Below are 25,928 nucleotides of genomic sequence, written 5' to 3'. Positions count from 1 at the left end.
TTAAGTGTTTGGAGGATTTATTACAAGATATTTACCTACAGGTCAACAATGGAAATGACGTGTTTAGTGAAGTAAATTTGAAGAGATGAAAGGGGAGGGCCCACAAGAAGTGGTTGAGTTTTTGGACATTGCTCATTTCCATGATACATTGTAGCGTCAAAATTAGTTCAAAAGATATTTCAAGAAATTGAAAGGTGATTGCCGATGTGTATGATACTGTCGGGAATGAGGTGGTGTTTTTATAAACATGGATCTAAATCTAGAGTATATAATATCTTATTTTGTGGAGTACTACACCATCAGTTTCAACAGCACCTTGTGATGAATATTGGCACGAGTGTTTGTATATTTAGATCTCCGTCTTGTAACAATTTTTTGTCTCCCTTGATGTCTGCTTATGCGGCATCTCATGTGATTCAGTTCGTGAGCTGCGCTAAGCCGCATCAATCTGTCATTCATGAGTATAACTATCGTGTATCTGTTGTATTGTACGTACAAATTATATCTTGATTTTACTTTTTAAATGACTGTCATCATGGCTAAACACTGCTGAATAGAAGGTCTCTGTTTAATTTATTGACAAATTATTTTAATCCTTTGTACATGTGATTACATTCTTGATGAAGCAAAATAAAAGAAATATGTATATTTTGTGCATACGTACATCTGTGGAGCATCCGGAGTACTAATTGTGATATGAATAAATATTTTCTAAATTATACAAGAAAATGAAATATTGTTGTGGCATATTTGTGATTTTTTTTCTGAACCTATGAGGATTGGAATATATGAATATTGAGTGAGAGATACAAGTAGATGATGGTTTTGAATGAAAGTACTGAAAAAGTAGAAATTTTCATGCGAGAATTTTTATGCTTGGCGTGGTAAGATGAAGTTTGTGTGTTCTTAATTCCATGGAATCAAAATATAATTAAGCAGCATTGAATATAGCAAGCCAAAAGATTTTGTATGTTTTGATTTTCATTCTAGTTTCAGCCGCCGCGCAAAATGCTCACTTTTACAGTTCAGTATGTAATAGATTTCAGAGGTATACTTGTCAATACATGAAAACGATATTATTTCATTCATATGTCGGCATCAGAAAGGACAAAGATTAGTCCACAAGCAAATAAGTCTTGTTAGGCCATACCATGATCATTTCCATTTCGAGGACTTTGCCCATGTGACTGATGAGCCTAAAATACCACTACAGCTGTACCACAATTCTAAGAGAAATTTAACAGTTATACCATCCCTTTAACCCTATAAGTGTGATGTGTGTGTGTGTGTGTGTGTGTGTGTGTGTATGTGTGTGTGAGCATGGGTTGATAAAAGCAGAATGAAGAAAGAATGATGAAGCCTACTTCTGCTTGGTGAGATGAACAACATACAGGCTATGATTCCTCCTCCCCCCCCCCCCCCCCCATTTCCACTGACATAATGCTGGTACTTATTTCTAGTCGTGCAATAGTTCAAGCTTACAGCCCCTTTGAGCTAAAAATTATCTAGCACACAAAACTTGCATTCTTAATTCACCAGCTAGAATCCAGCAAACTAGCCTTGTGTGTGATTGTCATGTTCATGCACAAGTCAAGTAACTTTTAACACCTATGGTATTCTATGTCATAAAGTGACTGATGCTGCCGTATGAAACTGCACTAAACGTGAAAACGACTGAAATTACACCACAGATTGGAATAGATAATGGAAATTAAATATTCCGACATCATATGCAGGCAGTATAATTTGGAGAGGTTTTCCTTATTATGTCAAAAAGATAAACACCCGTAATGCTTTTCGGATATCATTGCGAAAGTATCTGTTATCAATATAATAATGATCCCCAATGAAAACATGTACACTTTTAAATAATTATGTACATTATTATAACAATTCTTCCGTGAATATTGTAAATATGTTATATCATAATCTATATCATTGAAAGGACTGGCCTCGACTAGCCTGCACGCTATTGCCAGTTCTTTTTTGCCAAACTATATTTCAACTATTCATTGTTGTGACTTTATTGACGATGTTTGTTTGTTTGGTAAATAAATTTCATTTCATTTCATTTCATTTCATGAAGATGAGGAATTCTAGATAAGGTGCCATGAGTGCCCTTCAAAGGCGGATACTGGCAGTACACATGAAGCTATCATCATCGTCATCACCATCATCACCATCATCACCATCATCACCATCATCACCATCATCACCATCACCATCATCACCATCATCACCATCATCACCATCATCACCATCATCACCATCATCACCATCATCATCATCACCATCATCACCATCACCACCATCATCATTATCATCATCATCATCGTCATCATCACCATCACCATCATCATCATCATCATCATCATCATCATCATCATCCAGATCACCATCATCATCATCATCATCGAGATCACCATCATCATCATCATCATCATCATCATCACCATCATCATCATCATCATCATCATCATCACTGCAATGCAGAGCAAATGACACATTTATACAGACTACAGTTTTCGTGTGCTTTATAAAATATATGACTTCATCATTTATTCAACCACAATCTAGCATTAACATGATATCAATGTGAATGGTATGTCAATGTCAACTACTAAAAAGAAAAATTTCACTGACATGAGCCTGACATATGATTTAGTTTTGCATTAACTTAATCAAAATACGTACAAAATTCGTAACAAAAAAGTTCTGATTAGAAAATATCAAAACTTTACGCCTGTAACAAACTTGCGTTTCGCATGACACCCTATCTGCTTTGATTCACATGATTCGTATTATACTTCAAACATCAAAAGCGTTGATGCATTTTTAAAGCTGTTAGTGTAGAAATACAAGCTGCAGGTGTACTTGTAAATCAGTGCACCGTCCTTTCATTCTACTGTATGTTATCATATACACGTACATACGTCCGTACCGACTTGCACAAAAATGTACTTCTGTCAAATTACATCCAGATCCATTGGTGGTGGTGTTTGCTTGTTTGTTTGTTTGTGTGTTGCCTAATTATCATTCACGTAGCAAATGTTGCAATCTTTCTAGTTGTCACATTCCCACCACCTGTCACATCATATTGAATGACACATGTAATATTGCTACGACATATTTTACAGCTGTATCACATGCTACGACAACAAAGATCAATCTACTGAGTACATCTGCTCTTTATTTTAATATTACTGAGATATATATAGATATATTAATAGCAATATAACTTGTATTACACATGATTCATCTGATGATTTTTACAATAGCTGAGAATGCATGGAAAAAGAAAAAATGAACATCTTCACCACACTGCTCAATTCAAAAGATTCAAGATAAATTAAACTTGAAGTCTGACAATAGTTTTGAATCAGGGTAATACTGGAATGAATTTTCTGGTCAAATCACGGATATCATGTAAGCACGAGAGACAACGTGACAAACAGGAGGACGTAAAAACACATTCTTACGGCATTCTTTTTGAGTCTGTAACTATCAACATAACGCATGCCGAGTTTGCCCGACTTGGTCCATTCGTTGTGAAAGAGAGCCTGTACAAGTAACACTAGCACATTTATTTGGCATAAAGCATGGCATGGGTGTGATGTGATTTCAGAAAATCTTTGGAACACTAAAGATACATAAACAAATGAAAAGGCATACAGTAGTATTTCTGTTCACATACTTTCAGTACAGTCAGATGAACATCCAGACACTCCTAAAAGGTGTTTCTCAGTACAAAAGTAAAGCACAATGAAAACTCCCAGAAGTTTATATCATTTTTCTGGTTAAAATAATATGGAGGGCTCACTGAGAAGTACTTCACTCATTTTACATGTGTGGTTTATCGCTATACGTATATTGAATCTTGTTTCCACGCAGTCCCACATATCCAAAACAATGTAAGGCAATGCTGGGATTTCTAAATTGTACAATACATAGCCTACAGTGCACAATTACTAGGCATCACCACTGTTCCACACAGCGCCAATGAATGTTCATCTGTCATCAACACAATATTCCCCACATGTATGAGAAAACACAAAATTCCACTGAAAATTAGTATCATTGACTGACAAAGACTTGAGGGCATCAAATCGCACACCCATCCCAATTTAGCTTCATGGACAAGCTGCTATCAGGATTATATCTTCAAGGTTCAAGGTTCAAATGTGAGAAAATGAGCAACCATGCATGCCTTCTTTGGTCGAGATGAACCTTGAACTACAGGCGAGAATGCTCAATAGAATATCTGGATCATGCATTGGCAACATGTGAATTACACTTCACAGTGTGAGCTCAGTACTAAGGAGATATTTACCATGTCACACAACTAAGACAAGCACAAACATGTACCGGTATGTACTGTATAGGCCAACTAGTAATTCCCTTATAAACTGCAAACTAGGTAAGAAATTTTGATACCATAGGTACAGATCTGAGTTGCCACATCGGTTTCCAAGTCTGCATCCAGGTAGACATACAAGGCCTTTCACTATTTTTAATCGCAGCATTTAACCACTTGATTGTTACATCAATGATAAATCATCTTTCTAAGCAATTTTTGTATACTCGGGATATCCCCCTTTTGCATGAAGCCTCCACAAAAAAAAAACAGAGCACGCCCTATCCACCAGGTAATCCATGAGACAACCGACCCATTATATTCACTTTTCGAGGTTTGAATAAACCAATTGAATGATACATTTTACTCCAGATCCAAGACAATCATACAGGAATCAAACTTTTTATAACAAATGAATGCTACCTGTTGAAGTAGTGTAGCAATTAACTGCTGTACACACACATGCTCTACCAGCCCTGGCACTGCAGCAAAACTGTACAAAACTACATGTATGTATAAAATAGAAAAAACAAATTAAAAAATCTACAAAAAGGGGGCTACACATTTTATAAGCATTACTCTTCAGTAGATCAAAATGAGCACGATTTATTGATGTTGTCTGACTGACAAAAGAATGGTATGATAATTCGATTTATATTATTTGGAGCATGCTGTCAGCATAAATAATTATATCCATGAGCTTTGCACATTCTTTCCTTTGTTGTTCTGTTGAAGAACCACATGATAGTTGAATTGGGTAGGTTAATTCAATTTTGGTTCTCTGAAAGTGAACGTTCATTGGCCTGGGAAGCTCTGTTGTAAATTCTCACAAAAAGTCACCCGTAAAGCATCTTATACGTGTAATGAAGAAATTATCAAAAGATTGTAATCATCCTAAGGATGAGTACCTGGAAGCTAGAAGCTGAACACTGGAGACAGAGAAAAGTCTACATAAGAATGACTCTGTGTTTCTCTGTGTACTACGCTGGGATTTTACAGTCTACATGAAAAGGGGAGGGTTGCTGGGTCTGTGAAATGCGTTGGAAGTACCAAGCTCCGTTGAAGATGTAAATTAGTGCAACGATGAGTGTCTCTATTGTTGAAGGCATTGGCACTAACAAAAAACCCCAAGGACTCAGATCAGCTCGACATAGTTGGCCGGGAAAAGTCCGCACCTGCCGTCGGGGCCCACCCCCCTCCACCAGCCCTCATCGATCTGCTCAATGTCTGTGATGATGTCGTCAGGGTCAAAGGTTATCTCCGAGTCATCCTCCGCCTGGTAGTCGTAGAGTGCCCTGCCCCTCAGCGACCCATCGGCCGGGGCTGAGGCTGGGGCCGGGGCCGGGGCCGAGGCAGGCTCCGGCTGGGCCTGGTCGGGGGTGCCCGAAATGAGCTCCACGTAGTTGGCGGGGAAAAGGCCACACCTACCGTCGGGGCCTACGCCCCTCCACCACCCCTCGTCGATTTGCTCAATCTGGGTGATGATGTCGTCTGGGTCAAAGGTTATCTCTGTGTCATCTGCTGCCTGGTAGTCGTAGAGCGCCCTCCCTGTGAGTGAGCCAGCATTGGTGTTGGTCTCCTGGAAAGCTTCTAGATTTGGAGGATCAAACAAAAGAAAAGAACAAAAAAAGAAGAATTACACACTTTACATTGAACTCTCTGCATACCACACCTCTCTTAAACTATTCTTGTAAATATATAATATAGTATAGTATAATATATAATTATATATATATTGTAAACATAATACTGTAAAAGTGGTTTCTTTCGCATACAGATACTTTCGCAGTTTCCATCGGTGCCGACTTTTTCGCATGTGATTAAATTCGCGGTCGGCAAAAACTGCTATATTTTGCACATGAAAACCCAAACTATAATCCAATTATTCTTTTATTTATTCAATAGAAATCAAAATTAGATGCGGGCATATCTGAAATTCTGTCTCTCGAGTACTTTATGACATGCTTGTACCTACATTGCGCAGTATCGCTGTGTGTATGTTGACCATCAATACACTCAATGCGCAGAATCTTCGTGTGCATGTGCGCAATAGCGTTGTAACAAGCGGCGAGTTCAAAACATTTTCGCGTGATGTTAAATTAGCGGTCCAACCTAAAAGCACGAAAAGAGTGAAAATAAAACCACCGCGAAAGAAGCCATTTTTACAGTAATCATAAATATTCAAAGAACAAGCAAGGCATATCAAAAGCAGAAATGTAATGCTAGGTTTTGATATTTCATGAGTACCCTGAGGCAAAAATAACATATGGGAATTTTCACCATATATCTCTAAAACAGTTACAGTGCACTCCTGTTATAACGAACACAGTTATAATGAAATCTGGTTACAACAAAGTCAAAACTCAGGCTGCAACATTATCGACTCTATGCATTTCTATTGTTTATTTGTTCGTTATGATGAAATTTCAATATAAGAGAGCTGCCAGACCCGAGGACTTCGTTATAAAAGGAGTCCAATGTACATAAAGCTAGGAAAACTGTAAATGTGAGAAATTTGACTAAGAATAAGAAATCTAAAATTACTTTTAACAAAACTTATCCTCGATGTATATTCTGCTTGAAGCTGATCATTCTATCACTGACTCCCTACGGGAATACCAAACAACAAAATATTTCACAAGACAAAGACAAATTCACAACACAGAAAAATTTAAGGACAACTGCAATAGGCATGGTAAAACTGGCAAAAAAGATTGAGAGATTTAAAATCGCTAAGTCTCCGTGATCTTTGGTCATTTCGTCACACTGGCAGCCTAACTTCTAAATCTTTGGATCGAGAAGTTTGGGTCACTGGTGAGCTTGCGCAAGAAAGAAAAAAAGAGTACGCCACCGAACAGCTGGTGATTGTGACATATTAACAATACACTCTTGTTCGTCACATAACCGCATGCTTCGGAGGCACCGTCTGCGAACAGGTGGTTGACTGAATAAATGACATGGATCTGAATCTAATCACCTCCCAATCCCTCTCTACATTGACTCAGACCCCGTTTACAGTGCGAGGCTCAGCCGCAGCCGAGTCCACTTTCATTTCAGTGTAAACGGGCAAAACGCCAAATGCGAGACCAAAATTGTCCTCGCATTTGGCCACGCTCTGGAGGTAGTCTCCCGGCCTTTTCTCAGTGTAAACGCAAACTGGCCAAATGCGCGGCCAATTTTAGTCTGGCTTCCAAACCCTCTGCTGTACTATTTCGCTGTTCAGGATATTAACCCCCTCAACGTCGAAAACTAGTATAGTTTAGGGTGGTTTTGTCCTGCAAAGGATTTTTTCCTTTGGCAAAGGCCTTTGCCTGAACGGCGAATTTGTCGCCACGGAATTCATTTGGCAAAGGGTCTGAAAACCAGACAATACCAAACTGCGTTTGTTTACAAGCAGAGCGCCACTACGACAAAATATTGAAAGGTTTGAATCAAAAGCGCGGCCAAGCCCGGCAGTGTAAACGGACAAAATTGCGGGGCTGGGCGGCTCGGCCCAGCCCCGCACTGTAAACGGGGTCTGAGTGCTGAGAGTTCTTGATAAGGACCTTCACCATCATACCAGCATTTCTTGCACAAACACACAAAAGACTTGTAAACCAAACAATTTCACCACAGATTTGATGACCTGTAGATTATGATATCAAAAAAAAAAATAAAAACTGGCTTGTCAATCTTTATTTTTCACTTTTTACCCTTATGACCCCAAAATGATAAATGATACTCCTTAGAGGTAACATGAGGGGACTGTGTTCCAAGCATCTACAGCCTCTTCCCATTACTGATATACGTGGTGTAGGGATATGAGATCGATTGTAACTGCTGTTTACCTGTGTTTTCATACAGCTCTTGTTCCGGTTCCTGTGGGTAGGGATCAGACAAGTCCTGGACCTTTGGCTCCTCCTGGGGCTCGTCCCTGTACGGGTCCTGTACAGGCTCAGGCTCAGAGACTGGCTCCGGCTCTGGCTCTGGCTCTGGTTCTGGTTCCGGTTCCGGTTCCGGTTCCGGCTCCCGCTGTGGCTCCGGCTCTGGTTCGGGCTCTGGTTGCCTCACCTTGGCGGGAACAGGCATGGCCGGGCGGGACCGAGCCGGAGGCGGAGCGACTGGCGCCCTGCCCTGCTCAAATAAGGCCTTGGGGTTGTTCTCCCGCTGAGCAATCATCTTTGCCGCCTCCTTTTATCGTATAGATCGAATGAATGAAGAATTCATTACCATTAGCTAATACTGTTTTGTGTCCATTCTATACACATCAAGAGGAATTTTAGGGCCTACTTATTCATCTACTGTCATAGACTGCAATAACGACTTGGTAAACGCATCTTGATGAATAGAAAGTGCAAAAAAAAAATGAAGAGGACCTCAATTTCCACTTTCAATTTCTTGTTGAGAAAATAACTATAAAAAAAACCCAACAAGTTGAGTACTGTAAAGGTGAAAGTTTTCGCGGTGTTGAAATTTTCGCGCATTTTGCGCAACCACAAACTAGCGTAAAAATAAAAGCATAAAGATATTTTTCCTTGCTATACGTTCCAGTAGTTGATGTCTTGATTCCGCGAAATTAAAAACACGCGAACTCTTCTTACCTGGCCGAGCATGAAAAATTAGTTGCGCAAAAATACCCACTTTTACAGTACCTGTTGACAGCTCACGCAGATACATGCTTGATTTGTGTGCAATGTGCAAGTTTTAATAGACTATTTTGTATTTTGCTATTTTGTGGCCAAACTGCAATGTGTTAAACAATGCCTCGCATAATCTTATGAGAACTGGACACTCAACTGAATGGGTCCCCACTAAAAAAATACCGCTGAGACTTAAGAGTTAACCCTTTACGTGTCCAGGGACTATAGCTCAATTTGCCAAGCTTTTTTTTTTCCATATTAAAGCATTTTAAATCCATCCAAAGTTGGCAAAGTGGTAGGTTAGCAAGCCCAATGAGGTGTAACAATGTGACTCAGTCCAGCAAGAAAGCAATTGTAACACAGCAGGGATAGGGGAAACATTAAGGGTAATCTTTATTCATTGATAAACAGTTTCCAGACATCTGTGCCAGGTGGTAAGAAAAGCTCTGTATTCCAGGGTTAAGCTCTGACTCACCGCCTGCCTGTTTTCGCCAGTTCGCCTCGTGGGGGCAGCATCCACCTCCTGCTTCTGGTCCTGTTGGCATTTTCCAATCAACAAACACTTAATTCTGTGAAAAGGGGCCACTATATAGAACATTACAAGAATGTTCAACCCTGATAGTACAATGCACTTTTCTTCTTTGCCTGCATTCAAAAAAGGAAAATGTGTCTGAAATGGGCTAGAATTCATGTGATACGGCTGTATGAGGGAGAGGTTCTCATCAATCTCAGCATTCTCCTATTAAACAACATCCACTGCCCTCTACTTCACTATCATCTGTCCATACGTGATGTCACAAACTGTTGTAGTCTTCTCTCCTCTATGGTGGCAGCAAAACCTCAAAAATTTCATGACTTTGTAATACATTGTCCAATATTCCTCAAACTTCTCTAATGGGTTATATTACTACTGCTGCATTTCCCTCAATCTGTATATTTGGACTTCATTCTCCTCCAACAGACCAGAGATTGTCCAAAAGAGTGAAAAGGATCCACGGAAAAGGCAGAAAAAGATGATACATGTACAACTGATGTAGAAAATGTACTCCCACTCACCCACTTTGCCTGCACCTCTTTCGCCTGCTCCTCACGCAGTCTCTGCTCTTCTCTCCTGTGTGCAAAAAAAAAAAGGACGAAAAAGGAACGAAAAACAGAATCAGTGGCAGATTGAAAAACAAACAAACAAACAAACAAACAAACAAACAAAAAAGAGATCCTATGTCTCAGGTGAGCTAAAAATATCACATATGAAAACTTCAGTGTCATAGAAACACACTCTAATGAGTGAGATGACTTACGGATATTAACTCTGCACATAAATCCTTCTCTTTATGTCGACCCAAAAGGCCACGGAATCTAAACTGTCACATATTTGATATGGCAGATTCAGGAACCAAACACCCTGCAGCTTTTCGAAGCTCTTATATCTTAATCACTTTCCAAACTCATATATCCTAATCACCCTTGAGTGTTTCTGTTTCACCCTCCTGCAAGTGGTTCCATGACATTTACTCGTGCGACAATTGCTCCCATGAAATATCTGCATGCTATTAAAAAGCCAAACATAAATTCCACCCGCAAACATAACCCTAGCCAAAACCTTAACCCTAAAAAGGCCGGGGGGGTTGAATCAACCCCCCCTCGACATTTTTCGCGACTTTTCTGCTGTGCGGAATTTTTTGACCGCGCCGTTCGCTGACTTTTTACTTTCAAGGCTCGCGCATCTTTTGACACCATTTTCATGAAAATGGCGCATACCGTTACGACGCTGCACGACCTTTCATACATGCCTGTCAGACCGAAAATGGCTAAAAAACGTGATTTTGTGTGTAAAGTCTATGCAAATGGAGTTTTCTCACCTTATTCATAAAGATATGATTATTTTCACTTTCATAGGCTGAAATCAATTAATTTTAGCATAATTATGCTTGGAAAGGTTCTGTCATAAATTTTGCGGAAAAAAAATGATACAACAAAAGGTCGAAAAACAAAGAAATACATAAGAAATTCATAAAAAAATAAAATACATAAGAAATTAAGTTTGATACCAGAATTTTTTTTCAAGTACATTGTTAGGAATGCTACAAAGAATGTTATCACCATAAATTGGATTCTAGGAGCTTTGCTTTCTGATTCAGAGCAAAATGTATGATTTTATGCATATATTAGCATAATAAATTAATATCATGAAAATTTCCATTTCTTTTTGTATAATGTGGTAGATTAAACCAAAGGTAATGCATGTGCCAATTTTCATGGCGATTGCGCGATCAACAGCCGAGATCTCGGGGGGGGGGGGGGGGGGGGGGTGGTGAATGAACCCTCCTCGGCCACAGAACACCCCAAAAAGCCCGGCCTGGTTAGGGTTAATCCTCACATCAAACTAGACCTACGTGTAAATCCCTATCACAACTTTCACCTTAAGTCCTTGGAGAAAACGAGACCTGAGCAATTGTTGCAGAAGCAAATGCCGTGTCACCCTACAAATAAATGCATAACTCTCTAACCTTTTGAGTGCCACATTTATATCCTGTCCATTCCTTTGTGTTCAAAATTTATGCACATTGGACTCATTGGTACATAAAGGGTTAAAAGCAAAGACGCTTTAATAACTAATAAGACACGAAAGTGCGCGCTAATCCTGTGCAAAACAAATGGACAGTGCGCGGTCCTCATGCGTATTATGCGCATCACCTGAGACCACTCAGTTAGCGTCAAAGACAGCGCGTTTCAGGTGATGTGCGTCTTTGCCTGAGACGTGCTGTCTTTGAAGATGTTGTTGTTTATCAAGCGTCTTTGATTGTGAGATCGTGTTGTTGCCAAATTTTTACCTCCACGAAATAATCCTTATTACTTTCAAATCTCGTTCTTCAAAATAATCCCCTTAATCGAAAAAAAGCTATGACTATAATCTTTAAATCTTTTTAAGATAATAAAAATACCACTACCTTTGGAAATGACTGATGTTCCTAGGTGTACTGAGTTTGTACTTAGCTCTCTTTTGTATCGTCATGTAGGGTAGCCATTTTGTGTCCATTTTTATCGCGCGCCTTCATGTCTTGTTATCTCTACTATCTTTGGTTAAAAGGGTAATGCTCTCAATCTCCATCTCTTGAAATTCTTCAAGATTTCACTTTCACTCTTACTCTCATGTTCTATTAACATCTCTTCATTTTCCAAAGGGAAATTGCCATCATTGGGAAATTTCTTCCATCAAATGCAGAGTACTTGTACTCTCTAATCTTAATACCCACCAGAACATGATGTTTATGATAGTTTGATGTAAAAAGAAAAGTGAAAGTGTTGATGTGATCACGTTATCACCCCATCTAATTTACAAGTCATTTTATAAGCAATGGTACTCTTTCATGAAAACATGTTACAATAAAAAAACACACATAACACTATAATCCTGTAGCACGATTTCGATGAAACAAGTACCGGTATAACTGCTCTGTCTAACTTTACTCTATTCATCAAAACAAACTTGCATTATGTGGCACGATTTTTGATTGTCAAAAAATTAATTTTCATTTTGTCAGGCAATAAATACATAACACATACAAACACATTATCATTTGAAACTTGGTATCCTATATGAAATCCATTATCATAATGACTGGGGGGGGGGGGGGAGGGGAATAAACTTACAAAAAAACACCAGAAAATCAGAAAATATGTGTCATACATACTGTGCTTGTGACTTACAGCAGACAATAAGACAGCAAGCCTTATCAATGGCTGACCAACTGCTCCAAACAAGTTGTTTTTTTTTTTTGTTTTTTTTTTTAAGGTTTGGTGCCATATCATTTCGCTATAATTTATAGCATCCTTTTTCGGTGTTTTATGGGCAACACTACACATTAATCATTCATTTGAGCCCTATTTTATCATATATACTTATCACTTGCAGAATCATAAAATGATCTAAAATGCTAAATCTAAACACATTTTACAAGCTGTGTGCTAATGTTCCTGTTTGGTTTTATAACTGTGTTGTTGTTTTTTCCATTCAAACATTTCCATCTTCTCCAACAATAAAATAAAAGTAAAATTCAGAGTTGCCAATTTCATCATAGCAAGAAGATAAATTCTGCAGCAAAATCATCGCAATGCGGCACTTGATAGGTGTAACAGAGAGAACAACATGACAGGAATATATTGTTTTGCAACTGACTGACAAATTGCCCTCCACTGAGACATAAACAAACCCCTATCATTTAGTGTTTTAGAGTAGGTAATAGTCATGATAAACAAAAATCATGGGCATACACATATGTACTAGGGTGGGACTTGAACCCAAGACATCCTGATAACAAGACAGGTGTTGTATCCACTAGACCAATGCGCATCGCCTGATGGCCAGTACTGGATCTTATCCCTTATACTGTAGCAGAGGGTACTGTATATTCATTTAAATTAATCATTCTTGCAGCGAGTTGCTGTTGCAACTAATTGAGAAATTACTCTTCATCGTTGTATACAAGCAACAATTTTCAGTGTTTTAGAGTGATAGCTATGATGAAATTTAAAAATTCCTTCTGCATTATCATGGCTATAACTCTTCAGACACTGAATAATTGGTGCTTTTTGTACATTGGGGAAAGGGCAACTTGTCAATCAGTTGCTATGGCAGCAGGAGGCGGTGACTTACTTTTGGCTGTCCACCTGTTTCATCTTCTCCATCATCTTCTTATCTCTCTCCACGGCTTCTTTCTTCTCTCTCTCGTGTCGCTCCTTCTCTCTCTCCTGTACCTCCGCCTGTTTCTTCTTCTGTTCGTCCGTGACCCTCTTCTTTTCATCATCCTTCGGGGGAGAAAATGAGACAGAAAGACATGTGGTGGATGAATAATGTAAGGGCAAAGTGGAAGTGGCCATACAAAGCGTTGTTGAAAAATTCTTACATCCCATCCCAATATATATCCCAATTTCCCACAGCCCCTCTCCCCCCTCCCCCCCCCCCCCAAAAAAAAAAAAAAATCAAAGCAGTAATTTTATTTGCTGGTGGAATTGCACAAGGATACTACAAGGGTCTACATATAGACAGGGTTGTGAGAGTACTTGCAGAAAAAAAAAATTGGAACAAAATCTAAAAATTACGAAAAGAAAAGTCTGAAGTATGTATTCACATGTATTCCACTCGTTCTCGAAGTAATTTACGGTATCCTTTTACTCGTTTGACTGTACGATCTCACTCTATTAGGTTCACCGGTGTAAGTGAATGGAATTCAATAAGTACTGCCTTGAAATGCAGTACAACTCTTTCTAGATTTAAGTGCTTACTGAAGCGTTCTTTCTTTGAACAGTTAGCCATGACTGAGTAGTATAGTAGTATGTATACTGCATGTGTGTGTGCGTGTGTGTGTGTTGTGTGAGTGTGTGTGTGTGTGCGTGTGTGTGTGTGTGTGTGAGTGTGTGTGTGTGTGTGAGTATGTATACAAATGTATATGTAGGTATTAATGTGATGGTGTTTTGTTTATTTACTTGATATCACACAGAATCAGTTGTAATATATGTTGCTATTGTAAAGTTGTATTTGCATGTGTAGGCAAACTAACACAAGCACAAGATGCTTTCAAGGCTGCCTGGCTCTCATTGTAAATGCCACTATTATTATACTGTATGTTTTTGTGTTTTATTTTGCTGAATGAATGGCCTAAATTGGCCTTAATCAATCAATCAATCAATTAAAAGTGCAAGAAAATGTGAACATTTCAATGCATTTGAATTGCCAAAAAGTCTGAAAAGTGGATTTTGGCCAGAATAAGAAATCTGAAAGCAGATTAAACTCTGAACTCTCACATCCCTGTATAGAACGATGTGATAACAAGTTGAAAGAATTACATGTATTGCCAAGATATGGGAACTTAATTCTTGCAACTTTTGTTAATACTTGAAAACATATAACCTTGCACAAATTTGTTACTTTATGAACTATACTGACATGATCAAGTTTGATTTCTTCCTCTTTAGATGTGGGATTTCTTTAGTCTTGCCTGATCTCCTACAAATCCTGAATAAATATCACCATTCAAATGTCATCAGTCTCTAAGAGCCAATTCTTGAAAGTTTTCCTCAAAATACAAAGTTTCCCAGAATTACAATGGAGCAGAACACTGCACCCCTCAATAGTTCCCAACAACATGTTCACATATTTCTCATAGAATTGGAGGCTACAGCTGAGACAGGGTTTTAGGTTTGGTTTGATGTGAGGATTAAGATTAGGGTTATATTTGAGGGTAGAATAATGTTTGGCTTGGCACGCAAATATTTCATGGGACCAATTGCTGCAGGAGCCAATGCCAAGGAACCCTACTAGGTATCGGTATGATGCTTTGAAAAACGGGGAGTTGTGTTCATTGTTGCAAAATGGCAAGAGACAGTCTGAACATCAAGACTAAGCAAATAAAAGAAACATGTTATCAGATGCGCAGCACAGAACCAGTGATAATAACATGCATTCAGTCAGCACAATACCTTTTCTTCTTTGTATCATCCATGTAAGTGACTTTTCAGTTTGGGTAGCCATTTCTGTAAACTGCTAGCCTGACTGGACATATGACAAAGTATAGACTTTATTTCCCTGTGGCATCTTGCACTGATTAACAACATCTGCCTTGTTTTTTTGTTTTTTATTCTTTCATGTTCCAGCAGTTCTGTGAATTGGGTTAGTGATAACTATCTGTTCTCAGTTTCTCTGATGATACAATGGGTAAAGATAAAAATGAGAGTAACAAAGACAGATTTATGTTTAAACATGGGAGACAAGGTGCTGATCAACCTAGATGGAGAATTTCCACAATGCTCAAAATTTTTCCTGTCCATTACCTCCATTTTCTGCCAGAACTTGTCGCTCCTCTGCGATTTGATCTCCAGCGCAGCATTCGTCTTCTTGTAGACGGAGCCCACGGGACCTGTCTGGCCGACCGGGCCCGTCGACTTCTCTTTGTGGAAGCCGTAGTTGGAACCGGAAGACTTCGCTACCAGCTTCAGGATGACATCCTCCTCCACGTCATCTTCGGAGCGAGCGTTGACGGTGACGTGGGCCCCCTGCACGGATGTCAACATAACAGGAATCATATTTTGCGTCTGATGATAGGTATTCAAAGCCCAGACATAGGATAAAAAACAATGTAAGTGCAGGAATCTCAAATATGATCAAATCAGTTAAAGAGAGACGAGATTGAACAATCAATTTCCTGCTGACTCATTGATCAACTTGTACGATTTAGGATACCAGGGCTTAGGGCATATCCAGAGTGATAGTCTCACAAGATTTATTTTCCCCTTTTCATTTCCAGTGCTAAAAGCAGTGTTATTTCCATTTCATATTATTCTTTTTTTTTCCATCAGTAAGGAAAAATCTACCAATGTTTCTTATACTGTATACGCCGAATATTTAGTGAGGTTTTTATTTTTGCGAATTTCGCGAGTCGGGTGCTATTCGTGAAATTAAAAACACGCGAAAATATTGACTCTGATTCCGATGTGGATGTGACGTACGCGTGTACATTTCTCCGTTCAGTGCAGGACTCCACGATCGCGAATTTAACCACTCGCGAAATTGTCGGGAATTCCCGATTCATGAAAATTTAGACTCGCGAAGTACATGTATATGGCGTATACAGTATGTACAAAAATCTAATAATGAAATGTGTGCCTCCATGTTTATATAGAAAGGGCCATGGAAATTGTGCTTTGATACTGACCAACTAATGAAAGCAGTGTTCTTCTTTATACAACAGCAGCTGTTTTGCAGAATGCACTATAATTTTCATTCATTATTTACATTGTACTTGTGTGTTTGTGTGTCTCTCTCTCTGTCTGTGTGTGTGTGTGTATAGTGGCATGTATATTCCTTTTCAAGCAAAAGTCTTTCATCTTTCTGTGCTGGTACTCATTGTGTTATGGTATTCACACACACACTCAGCAAAGGACGATGTATTGATTATTTTGAAATGCACCGCAATTCAGACAAAGTCTTTACCCTCAGCAAGTTGGCTACATCCTGCACATGTCTGGCACATGTTCCTTTCCGCGACACTGGGGCAGCCTCTCCTATCTGCCACAAGATATGGTACAGGAAGAAAGAAGTCCAAATATAATATAATGATTATCATCAAACAGAGATGTCAAAATGGTAGACATTTTACCTGTCTAAGCCATGCAGTAAAAGGCACTGATGTACAAGGTATTGATTAATGTATGATCCCAGGTTAATGTTAGAATGCTCATGAATAAAACCTTCAAGATTTATATTCTGTACATGGCTAAACAAGATAGTCATCATGATGTCATGCAATCGTCCAGTCAATAGTGCTAAATACCATTCTTCTTCTAATTTATTATTATTATTACTATTATTATTATTATTATTATCAGTATTATCATTATCATTTTAACTAGAACTGGTACTAAATAACAATAAAAATAGCAATAGTAACAGAACAGTTATACTCATAGAAACATATTAAGTAATGGTAATAATCATCAAATCATTTCCATCTAAGAAGTGCTTCATTTCAACACACTTTTCACACTTTTAAAGCATTCTAAAACTTCTTAAACTTTAACATGAATTTTGTGTTGAGTGATACAAGATCTCATCTCAGAACACGTGTATATAGGAGCATTAGTTTAAGTCACAAGAGTGCATTCCAATTTGTTACTTCTGATTACCAGAACCTACCCAGTTGATGAAAACCATCTTTGGCAGGTTGCTGTTGGGGTCGATGACCCTAAGGAAGGCATATTGGATCTTGGCACTGTTGAAACTTTCCACCATTTCAGCGACGCCATCCTCTTCAAAAATAAAATGAAGAAAAGAGGAAAACAAATAAAAATGGAATGCTAGACCAAATCAAGTTGGCGAGTGGGATGGTAGTGCTCAAGGAGTGGACACGCTTTTCTATCCAAATTTCACACTTAGAAGTGAGAAAAAGCCGAGTAAGAGAAGAGGTTTTTGTTTAAAATAAAATGAGATGTTGTTGCTTGTGTTCTCGGTGGACAAACCACAATTTAAGTATGAATGAGGGCACTAGAAAAAAAAAAAAAACCAACACCAAAAAGCTCAATGCAAATAGCAAAAAGCACACAAAATTCCTATGCCTGAAACAGTAAACAGAAACCATTTCTGCCCTGTAGCATTTTGTCAGTGAATAAATGTGACAATGCCAGTATGCCCGTTAGTGTGAGGCGCACTTTGTGTTTACTGTGAAGATGTACACACGGAGCATGATTTACTAACATGTACACACAGAGCACGATTTACTGCTAGTTGGTACTGATATATCTTATGTCATTTGTAGTATGATTTCTCACACAACTTTCCACTGTTTTGATAAAACACCTGAAGTTAACAGTGTAGTTACAAACTCACAAGCTGTTCCTGCATCTAAACAAACAGACATAATTTTGACTATGAATATTATCTCCAAAATATAATGGCTATTCACATGTACATGATTGACAGATATATTGTATTTACTGTCAGATTTGCATAGAAAACACAGTTTGCTGATCTACTACTGGGATATTTTGTAATCATCACTTTTTTTTTCCCCTTCAGATGTCTGAACTACTTGATTGACATCAACACACGCAGCCAGATTGTGAACATCTTAATCTCACCTCCTGTGTCGACGACCTTCAAATCATATGTTTTCCCGTCATATCCAAAGACAGCCCTGCATATAAGAGAAAAGATAAAAAGAAGTTATGTTTTATCTTTACATATGCTCAGTGCATTTTCTAAGCTCTGCCTCACCATTTGTTGTCATTGTTAGTGTTATAGTATACAAACAGTGAATACACATGTAAAGACCATTCACTGTTTGTCTTAAACACCTTGGACATCAACATATATATTATTATGCAGATTACCCCAATTCCTGAATATACATAGTACAGAAATGGTAACCATTTTTCATGAAAGGCGATTGGTTGTATTATAGTACAGTCATACAAGAAAGCAGTTGGTTGAGGGGTGCAATCTACTGCATAAAAGCAACAGCATGCAATTGTACTTTTTGGTGAAGGTCAGGTAATAAGCAGTCAAACAATCAGATAGCAAGAATCTTTGCAGGTATAGTATAATTACAGTTATTATAATCATCTATTATTTATCATTATAATCATGATTAATATCAACAATATTCTTATTGTCATTTATTACCACTACTCACGCAGTTGCAAGTACTACTTCTACAAATTTATTACAGTATAAAACTCAAAGACACAAAATATCAACTAAAAAAAATACATGGTCGCAGGGTATAAAGCTCAATAACATAACAAATAACTCAAAAATGTATGCTTATCTTCAATAACATGTTCATACTCCTAAACTCTGAGTGAACATTTTAAGTCACAGTACTTTCCCTTTCGTGAGGTACCATACCTTACATTTCACAAATCAATGAGAATCCAAGGAATATACTTATGAAATTGCCATTTATGACTTTGCTCACCAGTGTTGTAAGAGACATGCTATCTACCGGAAGTATTTTTGGCACTTAGAGCAAAAAACAAACAAACGAACAAACAAACAAACAATTAAAGGCATAATTTACCATTTGCAGATGAAACAAAAACACAGCATTAGTGCTTTAAAATAGTTCCAAAATGTGAGTTTGGGATAGAAACAATCGCTGTAAAAATTTGAATCCGTACAATCAATGTTAAGTATTGTTAAATACACAAAAAGTGCAGTAATTATAATTAGGAATGTTGCCAGACTAAACCGTCTACAGTTATGGTGACTAAACCATCTACAGTTATGGTTTATTGAGAAAAATACTGATATCTCCTTATATTTTAGGCTTTATTGCAAATATTTTATAAAGTAGGATGTTTTGTAATACAACAGACCAACACATATGCATCAAATGTGATATCTTTCAAGAACATTTTTAAAATCACTGTTCTCAGAGTTAAACAGGACCTTTAAGCACACAAAATAATATTTTAACAAAAGTGGGTTTGTCACAAGCAGATCCATGGAAACTAACATAAATGCCGGCCAGGGGAGAACTTGTCCATTACTCTCAGTTCCTACAAGTAATTAAATGACATCGCACCATACGTGTCAAATGAGTGACAAGATAATATTATAATTATGTACATTTCAAAAGAAGTTATCTCAACTGTTTGTTGTCCAACTGATATGGGAGTATTCATAATGAGACTTGGTGAACCATTTAGGCAAAATATAATTACAATAGCCTTTCGCAAATCTCCAAACCTTTAATCTTCTTGAGAGGATATAGGCGGTTTTTGTAACATATTTAAATTCTATGCATACCCTTTAGACAGAGGTTGTTCTTGACAACCTGAAAGCTTGTCCGAGGCTTGGCAGACATAGCAACAAGTAGATGCAAACTGGATTCCAGCAAATGAATTTCATTTAAGAAGAGCAGGTTAATGGAATATAGCTCACCTCTATGTTCCCGAGAATGAAACATCCATAAATCAAATACCAGTATATTACGAAAACAGCCATGATGTATTCATAAATCACACATATACATGTATCAGTAGGTGACAGAATATCTTATTAGTTAAATTTTCTTTACATACAACGTATGTACAAACATATTGGTTCAGTAATTTGATTTCTAGGATGCTGTTTTTGCATCAGTCTTTAATCGTCATAAGATATACAATACGGTATGCAGGGTCAGCGGAGCATTTTCAAAAGTGGGGGGGGGGGGCCACCTTCGGATTTCATGAGCTAACAAGCAAAAAAAGAAAAAAAGGTCCTCAGCTCATCTTTCCCTTTCCATTTTCGGGTTTTTTCAGCTGACAGCAAAAAACAAAACAAAACAAAACAAGGTCCACAGCTCATCTCTCCCCTTCCATTTCCGTTTTTTTTTGGCCGACAAGCAAAAAAAAAAGTCTTCAGTGGAAAAACATAGCCTTACCACGCTCACACTTCAAGATCTCTATATCTATTTAGTGCCACTTATGTACTTCCAGGTTAAAAAAAGTGTGGGGGCCCAAAGTGATGACACCTTGTGTATTCCTTTGTATGGTGCACACAAAGTGTGGGGGCCCGAGCCCCCATGGCCCCCAAGGTTCCGCCGGTCATGGTATGTCTTTTCTTTTTGTTTAAGACATATCCATGACATAACCTATTCCTTGCAACAAAGTACAATTGATGAAAAGGGAAGATCTGTAAGTAGGGGCATGTCTCTATATTCCAATGATAGATGAATCTCCCTCACAGCCATGGAAATACACCTATTCTGGAATTATCGAGATCCTGAAATAATTTCCTGATAGACAGCTTTTTCCAGTGTCTACTTCCTGTAATCAGTGCTCGACTAACACCATAAACTCTCAAAGATGTCTAGAAATCAGCTCTAAAATTTGCAGACCAATATACACATATATAAAAGGAACAAAAACACTTAGTTCAGCATACATTACGAGCTGGAAGATGGAACATCATAAAAATAGGGTACAATATCAATCAGCAACATATCTGGTTTTAGTTAATAATGATGAATGTTAATAAAACAAGGATACATGAAGATAGTTGGGTCTAGATCTACAGGCCCATTCTCAGTAAAAGCGTTCAAATACGGAATTTTGGTGTCGCCGACATTCCATGACAGTTTTCTGTTCCCTGAAACCTATTAGATACTATTTAAATGTTTATAATATATCACGAGGACTTTATTTGTTAAAAATAAACACGATCAAATGCGGTTGTCTGCCTTTTTGTATAAAATTTTGCTGTTAAACTTTGTTAAGACCCCCAAAACGCAGTGTCGCCGGCTATTTCAGAATTATGTTTTATTGCTCCTCTCCGTCCACAAACATACTTTCCAAATATCATTTTCATGGACGATGAGCATATCATATGTGCTAATCACAACACTCAAAAAGTTCCAAATTTTTTATTGACTTCTTTTTTTATAGCCTTTTGAAACCTGTCGCCAAATTCACCGCCAGATACGTTACCAGTTTCTTTAGTGTTACAGCATTGCGAAAATAACAAGACTATGCAATGACCCTGTGTATATGAAGCCCTGAGGATATACTTCATACACTGCAAGTACTTAGATTTTTTGTGCAACAGCTCTTTATTGAGAATACGGTACAATGTTTGAAATATCGGTTTTCTACACTTTTATTTGGACAGATACGTTACATACTTTTCACGCCACCCACTGCGACAGATATTGCAATGTCAGACAAATTGTATATTATACATTACTCCTCGGAATGACGCATCGATTCAACATTAAAGTTTAGTACAAGTGAGAAATATTTGGTAGATATCGCTCTCATAATAATATGATCGACCATATACGTTACCACAGATACGTTACCCCAGATACGTGACCGAATTTTGCTCATTGGTCTTGTGCTTTCTGGGGATCAAATCTGGTCAAAATTCATCCCTACACATTACATGCTTCGTTTTGTTGGACCTCAGGATTATATTCTTACACCAAAAGGACAGAGAGGTGAAAAAGAGCAACACTTCCACGTGATTTTTCTCTGTGCGTCAGTGTCTCACAACTTAATGCCAAGTTTTCCGACAGATACGTTACCACATAATCAAAATGCTGAAAAGAAATTGTAAATGTTTTTACAAACAAATCGTTGTGTGCTCATAAACTCCAAAGTTCTATTCTATAAAACCCAGGCACTTTCATATTCTATGCAACAACTTTGAACGTTTATTTTACAAGACAAAGCTAAGATTCAGCATATCAGTTTTTTGCTTTTCAGATTTAGCAGATACGTTACGTATAATTCAGGGCACCCACCGTGACAAATAATGTTATGTAAAACAAAGTGTTCATAAAACAATTCTGCATAGAATGACGCTTCCATAAAAAATAAAGTTATGTTCAAATGAAGAATATTCAGTAGAAATGCTCTGTAACTTCACCGACAGATTCATTTACGGTACGGCAGATACGTTACCAAACTTTGAAAGAGTAAAAAGTAGTTTATGAAACGCTTCCGAGAAAAGTTTCAGTGTTCTGTTGCATATTTAATCTAGTGTTTTTCAACATATGAAGAACTACTCAAGATTCATTGATAAGTTGAACAATTATTTATTCATTTTCATTAAAAGGGATGAGCCAAATACGTTACCATAGGTCAATCAACTGTTTAGCATATCGAGTTCATAGAGACTGTACCTACTTCCTTCTAAGTGCCTGCAAAAATATATTTTTTAAACCTTGTTTGCATTATCCATCAAAACTTAATGAATATTTATAGTCAGATGGATAAATACATTCAGACGTATAAGATGAGAATATTCTGTGAATGAAGAACTGAGCTTTCAGATTTAGGGCTCTTTTCCACTACATTTCATAGTTTGAATATTACGTACAATGTTTAAAATGGTTAATTTGGGCTTACATCATTCATTTTTACATCAATTCATGAGGTAAATAATTAAACAGGTGATAGTTATTAATTCATACACAACTAAAATTATTACTTATATTTTACCAGATACGTTACCAAAGTGATTCAATGTTTTTCAATACTTATTTCCCCAGGAAAGCAATTCATATTTGTTTCCTGTGGAAATTCCATATCGGATCGTTCCCTTTGCATGATTTGTGGGATTCGAAACTTTATTTGTAAGCGAAGTTTGCTAAAAATACAAAATGAATCTTAAGGTTACATTTCATTTCAGCAAAAAGCATATTTCAACCTACCACACAGAAATAATTTCTACCAATTAGCAAGGGATGACAACATCTTTACCTCTTGAAAAACCCCAATATCTTTAGGGGGGACAGATGTCTTTTCCTGAACGGAAATTGGATCAAAACAATAAATTTAGTTCAGAGTTAGGAGTCCATTACAACATGTAAATTTGCGGTAACGTATCTGATTGGTGATCAAAAATCATATATGATGCTCTATTTCAATTCATTTTTACTCAATGAATGGCCATCATTTAGAATGTTCCACTTTTTGTTTCGTATTTGACCGGTTTTGAAGTTTCCGAAAACACATCTTTGAATGTATTACTTTGTGGTTGATTTTTCGGTTTGACTCACATGGAATTGAACACTTAATCTGAGAATGGCCCTACAGTCAAATACAAAGAAATAAGGTTCCACCTAATCGATTTTCGAATCTTCGGCCGAATCTTCACTTAATCAAATAAAATTGAACCATGCAGACACTAAAAGTATGACTGAATTCCTAAATCAAGGCAGGACAAGCCAAATCTACACTACAGACTACAAGAAGTTAAAACTGACAGACATTGTTCATAGTTATCAGAAGGAACATTGCAAGCTGACAAACTGGTCTTCATATTACAGATTCATGTTATTTATAACATTGCCGTAAACCCAGTCTACAATCAGGAAATAAGAACTCAAGCAAGCCAAGGCAAGGGACACTGCAACTGCCCTGCTACAACTCGCAACCGCCACCTCCGTGGCCAGCAGGAGCAACTCGAGAACTACACCCGGAAGTTAGAGAGCAGCAGCGGACGTGATTCACTGCCACACGGGTAACTTCCCCGTGCTTCTCTACCGCTGGCGCCGCCTACCGCCAACGCGCAAGGCACCCCTAGATTCTCCCTGCGTTTCCTTGTTCATGCCTCGGATTCACTTCGGAGGAAAAAACACACCGAAGCACTAGTTCCTTCCCCAATATCACGTGTCCTGTAGAGCATCATACTTACCAGTCAGTGTCTGTCTTGTCGTTACAGACATCCTTCCAGGCATTCAGGATAGCGTCCTTGTGTTTCACAAAACTTATCGACATTTTGACTGAAGGTGTAGCGCCTCGGCCTCGTTCATATCATGGGCGTTGATTCTTTATTTTCTCGGGTTTCGATTCCTCTATGATTCTCGTAACGCCAGCTAGCTAGCAATGCGCGCTGCGGTGGTGAGAGGCGAAGATCGGGGATGGGTGAGCGAGTACTGACCAAATTCGAACTGAGATGGCGCAAGTCCTTATTACTACTCGTTCAGCGATGACAGGGTTGGGGATGACGTGGGTTGTCGAGTTTTGGAGTCTCCTCGAACATCGTTGATGTCAAAATAAAAATTATTTCAGGGACTTGGCTTAGTCGGCTATAATAATTTCTTATTGTCATATTTGTAACATTATCTTCACGTAGTTTTCCCTGTAACCCGGGATTCCGTAATAATTAGATGGTGCTGCGGCAGAGCGAGATTATCATTTTTTTTTTTTTTTTTTTAATGAAAGGGTCTCCCAAACATCAATAACTACTAGAAGTTGTAAGTTTTACAATCTCAGCGGCGGATCCAGAAGGGGCGAGGACCGGATGCGCGCCCCCTCTTTATTTGTTGTTGAAACAAAAGAAATAAAAAGAAAAAAAATGAGATGAAACCCGGAAGTAGCACCAGAAATACTGTTTGCGCCCCTCCCCCCCCCCCTTTTCGGAATTCCTGGCTCCGCCCCTGCAAAGAAAAAAGAAAGCCACATGATGATTTTATCTAATAGGGCCTATGAGATGAGTAAGGTTATCAAGGGATTTGATTTTAATGATACGTGATGATTTTACTACCGGTACATCACAAAACAACACAAAATTAAGGATCTCCGCTAAAACTACTAGAATAAAACCTTCATAAAAATTGAAGTACACTAGGTGGTACAGTAGTCAGACTAATAGTAGAAGTAGTATTTAGTAAAAGTAGCAGTAGAAGTAGTAGAGGTAGTGTTGTAGTTGTCGTTGTTGTTGTTTTATAGAATTCACTGCTGAGGCTATTTCATAAAGAGTAGTTCTCCCAAGTTCTAATAATTTTGTGATCACACAAAAATGATCTTAATGTTGATGACAAAAACTATGATAGTAATCATCATTATCTTCCTCACAATAGGACATATGAAGAGTTTGTTTGCAAAAACCGATAAGTCCATATCTGCCAAATGGAGATATTTGCGATTAAAGGTCCAGAAAAATAAAGAGAATAATAAGAAAATTTTGG

General features: G+C 38.0%; 1 protein-coding gene across 1 annotated transcript; it reads right to left on the bottom strand.

Annotated features, from left to right (window-relative positions):
• Nucleotides 1-2,538: 2,538 nt before the first annotated feature.
• LOC139741934 (drebrin-like protein B) lies at nt 2,539-24,828 on the bottom strand. Its single transcript, XM_071652504.1, has 10 exons — nt 24,653-24,828; nt 18,604-18,659; nt 17,663-17,775; nt 16,961-17,035; nt 15,802-16,023; nt 13,628-13,779; nt 10,030-10,084; nt 9,449-9,508; nt 8,182-8,524; nt 2,539-5,944 (listed from the first exon to the last, which is right to left on the bottom strand). Exons 1-10 carry the CDS (start codon nt 24,733-24,735, stop codon nt 5,490-5,492), a joined length of 1,614 nt encoding a protein of 537 aa, XP_071508605.1. The 5' UTR covers nt 24,736-24,828; the 3' UTR covers nt 2,539-5,489.
• Nucleotides 24,829-25,928: the final 1,100 nt, after the last annotated feature.

This window comes from Diadema antillarum, unplaced genomic scaffold (genome assembly GCF_040938485.1).
Source record: "Diadema antillarum isolate AM-2024a unplaced genomic scaffold, OU_Dant_1.0 seq00000964_RagTag, whole genome shotgun sequence".
NCBI lineage: Eukaryota > Metazoa > Echinodermata > Echinoidea > Diadematoida > Diadematidae > Diadema > Diadema antillarum.
The sequence above is the reverse complement of the archived record's forward strand: the minus strand, read 5'-3'. Positions and strand labels throughout refer to the sequence as shown.

What these genes read in the sequence shown, in the direction of transcription:
- LOC139741934 (XM_071652504.1), bottom strand. Translation starts at nt 24,735, where the DNA reads ATGTCGATAAGTTTTGTGAAACACAAGGACGCTATCCTGAATGCCTGG. An exon ending in AAGAGGTGCAGGCAAAGTGG is followed by an intron (nt 9,509 to 10,029) that starts GTGAGTGGGAGT and finishes AAATGCCAACAG; the next exon opens with GACCAGAAGCAGGAGGTGGA. An exon ending in CTGGCGAAAACAGGCAGGCG is followed by an intron (nt 8,525 to 9,448) that starts GTGAGTCAGAGC and finishes ATACGATAAAAG; the next exon opens with GAGGCGGCAAAGATGATTGC.